This window comes from Sesamum indicum, linkage group LG4 (assembly GCF_000512975.1).
Source record: "Sesamum indicum cultivar Zhongzhi No. 13 linkage group LG4, S_indicum_v1.0, whole genome shotgun sequence".
NCBI lineage: Eukaryota > Viridiplantae > Streptophyta > Magnoliopsida > Lamiales > Pedaliaceae > Sesamum > Sesamum indicum.
The window spans coordinates 14,962,872-14,973,008 of NC_026148.1; the positions used below are offsets into that span (position 1 = coordinate 14,962,872).

Consider the following 10,137-nt stretch of genomic DNA (forward strand, 5'->3'; position numbering starts at 1 on the left):
ATCTTATAAGCTCGTATAAGATATATAGGCAAATAAGATGTCCAACATAAGTTTAGCCGAACACTCTCTAATTCGACATTAGGCAAGAATTAAGTAATGTTATTAATTTCAGCATGTTATGTTTTCCCCAATTTAAAAAAAAAAATAATAATACAAACAGTAAATACCAACAGTAATAATAATAATATATATATATATAAAATATTTAATACTATGTAATAATTGAGTGAATGTGCGTAGCCGTTGTAATTAGTATTCATCACAATTTTTTATTTTAATCATGATAATTAATCATAATAAAAAAGTCATAGCCATCTTTATATATATATATATATATATATATATTAAAAGAAATATGACTTTTTTATTATGATTAATTATCATGATTAAAATAAAAAATTGTGATGAATACTAATTACAACGGCTACTCAATGGCTATTAATCATTAAAACAATGACTATAGCCAAGAAACATGGGAATAATGTTTTGGCCGAATAAAAATCATGACAAATATTGATTAATTGTAGTCAAAATTTAATTTTTTACATTGGTTTTATTTGATGTGGTGAATAATATTGATTTGTATTAGTTTTTAAGAGATGATCATTTATAGTACCAACGTTTTCTTTTTTGTAGTGTGGTAACGGAACACAAGTTGAATTTGTATTCTAACGCTTTCAATATATTGATTTTTTCTTATTTATAAATATTATATTTTAATAGCACATTACATACTCACTTGATACCTAGGGTATTCCATTTTTCAAGCCTAATGGCAAAGTGCGAATTAAATTAGGCTAAAGAGTCAGGTCCAAACTCCCCGGACCAACAGGCTAAGAGGCCACCAGCCCAATCAACCTAGGTTCCATTGACTTGATGGTGAGACAACAACCAGTCTAAGTCAAATTACATTCAGTCAAGGGTCTATCCAACTCAGTGGACAGATTAGCCATATTCTGCATATCGGATGACACCTTACCACCAAAGCACGCCAGCAGGCATAAACATGCCAACTGTAGCCTACTAATAAAGATGACAGGTAATCACTTCTTTGATTCTCGCCTCCTTCATTATTCATACGGCAGATCCCATTTCCACCGGGATAGGATCCATAGGACATGACAAACAACTATATAAAGCCTGTCACAATAATAAAGACATCCCTAGAAATCGGGTGTTATCCTAACCACCCTTAATTTCCTCCCTCTTTTCAACATTTTGCTCCTATAAATAAGGGTCTAAATTTAAATGGGGTAACAAGTTTTCGACTAACTTTCTGCTCGTTTTCCACTCACTCTCCACTCTCATACATGATTTTTAGCACATTTATTCATAGCTTTGGCGATTCTTATAATCTTCTATACGATTTCTCCGCATTTTTACTATTGAGATTGTTATATATACACTTTTTACTTAATGTTCCAATCTTATTCTTTTTCAAATATTTTACTAATTTATGTATTGGAGTGCCAAATTCTATTTTATAGGTTAGTCATTCGACAATCTTATCGTATTCAGAAAACCCTTCGATTTGTACTATACTACTAGACTCAGTACACATTACCACTATATATAATGCACATAATTGTATATTTAAAAAGTATTTTATATACATAACAAGTACATGTGAGGTGTAATATCTAAAAAATTATATAATACGTACATAAATATACGGGTAAATTATATCAATACTCCCTTAGCTTAAGTCCAATTACACAACAACCTTGCCCTTTTAAAAAATTACAAATATACCTATGAGATTGTAGTTAAAATTACAAGTACACCCCCCATGACCTATATAGGGGCAAAACAAATGTATAAATTTCTAATATTTTTTATCTCATTCAGCATTCCATATAAATTATTAATAATATAAATAGTTTCTTCCATTCATTAACGACTACTTAAATTTTATCAAATGACAATAACTTGAAAACAATATCTTATTACAAGTAGACCCTTTCGATTTGATGTATATCACATTTACCCCATACAAGCATAAAAATATTACTAGAGCATCTTATATGGAACACTGAATGTTGGTAAAATTGAAAGTTCATATATTTTTTTCCGTTAACGTCAATAATTTTCGCTTAAAAATTATAATGAAATAGGTTCAGTTATAATGAAAAGTTTTCAAAAGGATGCAAGTTCAATTTTAACCTTTCTTTTGGGAAAAAATTATAATTTTATGTTTCTAAAAGGGTTTAAAAATAATTAACCCTATAATTTATTTTGCTATTTTAGGTCAAATTTTTGAATTGGGAACGAGACAAGACATAGATTGTTTAGACTTTAGAGGTCTATACTCTATAGCCAATAAGATTCCGAGTTGACTAAGAATTGCAAATGAAGAGACAAAACCATTTTTCTTTTTTTCTTTTTTTTTTTTGTTTTGTGTTTTTGAAGAAGCATGATTATAACTTATTATGAAAATTAAAAGCTTTAAAAATCTTATAAAATAAAATAAATTAAGCTTTATTTAATTTATTTAAATAACTTATAAAATATTAAATATTTTATTTTGATATTATATATGTACTTTAAAAAGAATACCAAATAATTTTATAGAACTTACCAAATATTTTGAAAAGCTTATAAATTAAGTCAAACATCCTTTGATTACAAGATTCAGAGCTTGATTTAACTTAATCAGAGCACTTAATATCACTTTATACAAAAAATCAAAAGAGTAAATTTCAACGAGCTCCCTTAAAATTTGTGATAATTATAAATATTTTTCTGATATTTGAAAAATTATAAATATCTTACTGGATTTAATGGTCGTCTAACAAATACCCTCTTACAATAAGTTGTCACGGAGGGAATATTTGTTAGATGGCCACTAATTTTAAAAAATATTTATAATTTTTTAAATAATAAAAAATATTTATAAATATCACAAATTTCAAAAAGTCTGTTGTAAATTAAAAAAATAAAAAATAAACGGTCTAATGTTTGACTTTAATTGGCGCTTGGGATCTGCAAAAAGAAACATTACAATGAGAAAATCTTACCTAATTTCCGTCCAATTCAGTCAAATATATAAAATAAACATACACACATAAGTTTTTTTATAATATACAATTTATTACATTATTTAAATATTTAAAATAAAAACTTAATTTAATTTTGATAATCTGAATTAATAAAAATAAAAATAAGAATATTCTATTGAGAAGATAATAAGATACACCTCAAATAATAAAATCAAATTTGGACTACAATTTCTTCTTCAGTATTCAACAAAAAAATACTATATATTCTCTTAAAAACTCCATAAAGACACAAAAAAAAATGCAAAAAATAATAGAATTTAGAGGCACATTCTACAATCGACCGGATTGAATTTTTTATTTTTATTACTATACTTTTTATTTTATTTAATATATATATTGTTGTAACGAAAACTTAGACTAAGGTCTTTCAGAGTGAATTTAGGAATTTGTTAACTGCAGAAAAAACAATGTGCTGCGAATCTCTTAGTTGGGGAGCCTACAAAATCAATCACCATCATAACTACACTGAATTAGGTCCCAATTATGATCCTCCGATATTTAAATCAGTTAAATCAGACAGATAAGATAATCGAATGTCATAAAAGATGCTAGGATTGCAAAAATTATATTTCTTGTATGGAGGCCGATTATTTAAGATTTTTCCCGATTGCACGGTTTTATGTGAAGTACAAATAACAAAATGCTCGAATGATCACGATGAATCTATATATATTAGAGTTTTGGGTGCACCGAAATCGTGAGGTAAAGATTGTGAATTAATAAAACGAATTTAAAGTATATTTGAAGATTGTAATTATATTTGATTTGATACAAAGATTGTATATAAAAATTTTGTTCATAAATAAAATATATCATGAAAATTTTATATTCAAAGCATATATATATATATATAGTAAGTAAAATAAACAAAAATGTAATAAAGATTGGGACACCTTTATCTGTGTATGATTTGTGAATAGTAATAGAAAGATTGGGACACATTTTCTGTATCATTTGTCAATATCAATTCCCTCTGCCACCTTCTGGTCGGCAAACCAAGGCTAAGGTGTTCTGTTCCTCTCTCTATTTATCTCACTGTGTGTTGTGTGTTTCTGCCTCTTGTCTCTGTCTGTCGCCATTCTCATGAAACTCTCTCTCTCTCTCTCTCTCTCTCTCCATAAATTCCCTCTCAACTCCTCTGTTCTTTCTCACCCACAAGTCAGTTAAACAGTTTTATGTTGTGTAAAAGGCCAACACAACCAACCATCACTCATTCTGTACCTTTTGCCATTTCTTCAAGTAAAAGCTCACACATTTCTGTTTTATCTTCGGGGCTTTGTTGTTTCTGTTGATTTGGACAAATTCAAAGGGGTGTTCAGGCTTTAAGAAGAGAAGATATGAGATAAGAGCAAACGGGAAGTTTCTTGCTTTTTTTCTTTGAGATTGCAGCGAAGAAAAGAGGAAAAGAAAGGTGAGATTTTTTCTGTATTTCTCTGTTTGCTTGTTGATAAAGTTTCTTATTGGTTTGATTTTTGGTCTGGGCTTTTCATTAAACGAAATCTGTATTGCAAATTTTCAGTTCTTTGCTGAGATTCTTGTTTGTGTTTCTCTACAGAAATTTGGAGCAGAGCCCAGAAAGGATTTTGTTGATAATTTTCAAGAATGATTAATGTTATGCATTCAATGAACAAGCCCTTGGACCCTCAGCTATGGCATGCCTGTGCTGGTGGGATGGCCCAAATTCCACCAGAAAATTCCAAGGTCTATTATTTCCCTCAAGGTCATGCTGAACATGCCAATAAGAATGTTGATTTTGGTGTATTTCCAAGAATTCCATCTCTCATACTCTGTAGAGTATCCTCCATTAAGTATTTGGCTGATGCTGAGAGTGATGAGGTTTATGCAAGAATTAGATTAGTCCCACTGTCAGGGAATGGATTCGGAGATGTTAATGATGATGATGATGGTATTGGATTCTTGGGATTTGATAAGAATGAGGAGAAGGAGAAAACCAATTCATTTGCAAAGACCTTGACACAGTCTGATGCTAACAATGGTGGGGGTTTCTCTGTCCCAAGATACTGTGCTGAGACCATATTTCCTAGGTTGGATTACTCGGCTGAGCCCCCGGTCCAGACCATCTTGGCTAAGGATGTTCATGGGGAGGTTTGGAAGTTCAGACACATCTATAGAGGGACGCCCCGGCGCCATCTTTTGACGACCGGGTGGAGTAACTTTGTGAACCAGAAGAAGCTTGTGGCGGGGGATTCGATCGTGTTCTTGAGGGCGGAAAATGGAGATCTCTGTGTCGGTATACGGAGGGCGAAGAGGGGGATCGGTGGTGGACCTGAGGTGGTTTCATGTGGATGGAATGCGAATTGTGGCTCGCCGTTGTATCGTGGTTTCTCCGAATTTCTTGGCGAAAATGGGAGTCTTTGCATTGGAAATGGTAAGAAAGGGGACGGAGCTTGTAAGTTGGGATTGAATTTGAGGGCTGAATCTGTTGTGGAAGCAGCAAATCTTGCTGCCAAAGGGCAGCCGTTCGAGGTCGTCTATTATCCTCGTGCAAGCACACCGGAGTTTGTTGTTCGGGAGTCCTCTGTTAGGGATGCAATGAGAGTCCATTGGTGTGCAGGGATGAGGTTTAAGATGGCTTTCGAGACGGAAGATTCGTCCCGGATAAGCTGGTTCATGGGAACTATATCTTCGGTTCAGGTGGATGACCCCATTCATTGGCCTAATTCACCTTGGAGACTTCTTCAGGTTAACATACATGCTAATTTCATGGTCCTGATTCATTATAGCGTTTGATTCTGAATCACATCTTCTTACATTGTTTTGGGATAACTTTTCTACAGGTGGTTTGGGACGAACCCGATTTACTACAAAACGTGAAGCGAGTGAACCCTTGGTTGGTTGAATTGGTATCGAGTATCCCAGCCAGCCATCTTTCTCCCTTTTCTCCACCAAGAAAACGGCCACGGATTCCTCAACCATCAGAGTTTCCCCTCGGCCAGCTTCCGTTGCCGACACTCCTTAGCAACCCCATCAGCCCCTTCTGTTGTTTACCCGACAACATTGCCACAGGCTTACAGGGAACCAGGCATGCTCAAATTGAACTATCTCAATCAGATCTCCAGTTCAAGAAGCTTCAGCCATTTGATTTCAAGCTTCTTGATTATGCTAACAACCGTTTCCAAAACCCCAACTCAGATGCCTTATCATGCTCGCTGAAAAACGGGAGCCCTACTCGGAAGCTAAACAAGAACGGTGATGCCAAGATGGCCAATTTCCGTTTGTTTGGTCAGCCAATTCTCACCGCAGAGCAAGTCTCCCGAAGCTACTCTGTGGACACAGAAGGCAACAGTTTGTCTGATGGGAATCATGAGACGATGGCTAATGTATCCAATGGCTCGGGATCAGCTGTCATTCAAAATTTTCCACCTGAAGCCTCATCAGACGGAGAGTTTCCAAGGTTCAGTGATCAAAAACTTGATCTTGGCTTGGGGACAGGACATTGTAAGGTATTTGTGGAGTCTGAGGATGTTGGCCGGATCCTTGACCTGTCGGTTCTTGGCTCTTATGAAGAGATGTACCGAAGACTGGGAGCCATGTTTGGCATGGAAAGATCGGAGATGACGAGCAACGTGTTGTATACCGATGCAGAAGGCGCCACCAAACACACCGGAGACGAACCGTTCAGGTAGCGATCCATATTTCATTGTCCTCGTACACTTGCAAGAACTTAGAAATACTAGTACCAGGTTAACCATGCTGATCATGTTTCAATTTCGTTCCTGTTGCAGTGATTTCGTGAAGAAAGCTAGAAGGCTGACGATTCTTACAGATTCAGGCAGCGTTAATCTTGGGAACTAGATGAAATTTGATCCTTTTCATTTGTACAGTTGAATCAACTGTAGGCTTAATTTGCATTTGGAAACTTGTGGGAAAAGTCCCTTCAAACAATTTTTCGATTTCTGCTGAGAATTTAAGGGCAATGATTCATATGTTTCTCATATATTCTTGGAAAGATTAAATAAAAATGTTACTATGTTCAAACTTGCAATTATCAGACATTGCTTTCATTTTGAAAATTTTTATCCAAACGATGTCTAATTACAGTCGTACTATTACACTTATCATATGATCAATGTCTCTTCTTGAACTACAGTGTAATGCATTCGTTCAGATCATGTTCAGTTACATCTAGGTTAGTTACTAAAGAAGGGGATTTGTAAGTATTATGATCAATTTAAACCAAGTACTCCCGACCCAATCAAAAGACATCGCGAGTTCACTATGTGTTTACTGTAAAGTTTAGCAAAAGTGACTAATCACACTATAAGTGTTGATAAAGAAAACTGGTCATATTCTTGCTTTACATCTAGTGCCACCATTAGCAATGGAACATAAGGCAAGACTCCAGTTCAAACTAGATTCAGTCAACACTCCTGCTAGTTACGTGATGAGCGCAATATAGCGGCCATATAGCAATTTTATAAAAGTGATCAATCACATAACAAGTGCAATTGATGGTCTTACCATCAACAATGAGACATGGGACAAAACTCTAGCTCAGGCTAAATTCAATCAAATACATGCTATTACGCGACAACTTATTACCTCACAGTTTAAAGAGAGTGATCAACTCACATGATCAGTATAATAATACTTATAATATAATTTCAATCAATATAATCAGAACTAATTCAAGTAAGAGATTATCGAAAATGCACTTTCTAAAAATGTTTTACAAAAGAGAGTCAATGTAGACAAGTGTTTTCAATAAGTAGGACTTTCCATCCCAAACCAAGTTCCGACAGTCAACATAAGAGAATTGCTAATAAAGATTAGTTTAATCTTAGACAGACAACTGTATATTGATTACTTGGTACACACCTCATTGAGTGTGAGATCAGAATATGTATATATTATGTTGTAATAATTAGACAAGAGGGTCCAAAGCAAATGGCACATGTGATGGTGAACACCCAAATTAAGTGAAGCTAATTAATGCATGAACATAATTAAACAAATTCAACTCTTTGGTACATGTGACTATGAATGCCAAATCAAGCATCAATTGATGTCATGTTCTTCTAACATGTGTGTGTATTTACAACTTCACATGAATGGTGTCTGAGAATTAGTTTTCTTTTCTAAAAATAGAGTCTATTTTTCAACCATTGGTAATGAAAAACAGCTTTCACTTACCTTAACATTTGTGCGTTCAGATATCAGTTCTTGATGTTTATATCAGGATTGTGATGGTGGATAATCTGAAGGTATAATTATAAACAGCGTATGGACATTGGGTTTTTAACGTCTTGGGCCATTATGATAATCTGCGTCGAAGCCGTTGATGTGGATAATAAAAAGATAATTAGAGAAAAGAAGTGATTATACTTGATGGATAATTCAAAAGAAAAAACACACAAAGGAAAGTGGAAACAAAATACATAATTACCCCTAGTGAATGAACCACAACTACATCGATCCTAAGGATTGTTGGTTGGCTAAAATAGTAATTTTACTCCTCTTTCTGTAATTGGAGAATATATATTACCCATCTATAGCTCAAGAAGGAACTATGCTGCTCTTAATCACTTGTAGCTCTCTGTATTTGGTGAATTTATTATTGACTTAAAAGTTGGAGTATTACTGTTGAAACATCTTTCAGCATATTATATATTGATCCCCATCAAAATATTAGGTAGGGATAATTGCACTTTCTTCTCTTGAGATTTAGTGTAATTACACATAAATTTTTTGTGATTTAGAAAATTACATTTAGCATTCTTGAGGTTTGTTTCTCTTTAACAAATAAGTTCCCACATTAGTCAAAATTCAATGAATTTGCTAATATTAACAAAAAAAACTGAATGAAAATTGATATTTATCCTTAATTGACTTAAAACTATAAACTTTTTCGAACTAAACTAATCTTATACCAGTGAACATATACCTCTTCATATACATTAAAGCGTGAATGCATATGAGGATAATTTAGTCATAAAAAGAGTCATATGACCTGTTATTAGTCAGTAATAAGTCAATTGGGAGTAAATATATATATATTTTTCTAATTTTTTTGTTAATATCAGCGAATTCGGTGAATTTTGACTGACAAAATGCTTATTTCTTAGAAAACAAACCTTATGAGTGCTGAATATAATTTCTCAAACTACAAAGGAGAGGAGTGTAACTATCTTTATTAAATAAAATATGATAAAAATTATAGGGATAATTACACTCTCCTCCCCTAAGTTTGATGTAATTATATGTAGACCCCCAGTAGTTGAAAAATTACATTTAGCACCCTTGAGGTTTGCTTTTATCTAACAAATAAGTCACTCCATTAGTTAAATTTCACTGAATTTGCTGATATGAAAACTTAACAAAAATCGATATTTATCATTTATTGACTTATTGCAGGGTAAATAATTTTTTTGGACTAAACTACTCTTACAACGGTGAAAATATACCTTCTCACATGTATAAATGAGTGAAGACGTATGAGGATAATTTGATCATAAAAAAATTTATTTGACCTATTATAAGTCAGTAATAAGTCAATTTGGGGTACATATCGAGTTTTTTTTGTTAATATCAGCAAATTCGATAAATTTTGACTAATGTAGAGACTTATTTGTTAGACGAAAGCAAACATAAGGGCTGCTAGATGTAATTTCTAAAACTACAGAGGATCCATGTATAATTATACCAAATTTCAGAGGAGATGACTATATCTATCCCTAAATTATATCGACATCTCTTGATACTAAATCTAATGACACAAATACCCCCATACCTTTTTAGAATTTTCATATGAAAATTGATGTGAGTGAAAGCACATATGGATTATAAGTTTATGTAGAAAAATATAAAAAAACAAAAAAAAAAAGACAAGTTTGGAAGCACAAATCCCAAAAAGTAGAGGCAAAGAATTCAACTTCCAACAATGAAACCCACTCTGATGGCGCAAGAGTAGGGTGAGAGATCAGTTGGGATTTGAGCCATCCCACCACATTACATATTACTAATTATTATTATTATTAACAGTATTTAATTATGGAATTTAAATATTTTGGACTCTAATCCCCAGGTGGTGTGGGGGGGGGGGGGGGGGGGGGGGGGC

At 33.3% G+C, this 10,137-nt stretch overlaps 1 protein-coding gene across 1 annotated transcript; it reads left to right on the plus strand.

Annotated features, from left to right (window-relative positions):
* On the plus strand, window positions 4,042-7,051 carry LOC105161096 (auxin response factor 18-like). The gene is made up of 4 exons (XM_011078673.2): window positions 4,042-4,470; window positions 4,615-5,762; window positions 5,858-6,702; window positions 6,806-7,051. The coding sequence occupies exons 2-4, from the start codon at window positions 4,662-4,664 to the stop codon at window positions 6,873-6,875; spliced, it is 2,016 nt and encodes a 671-aa protein (XP_011076975.1). The 5' UTR covers window positions 4,042-4,470; window positions 4,615-4,661; the 3' UTR covers window positions 6,876-7,051.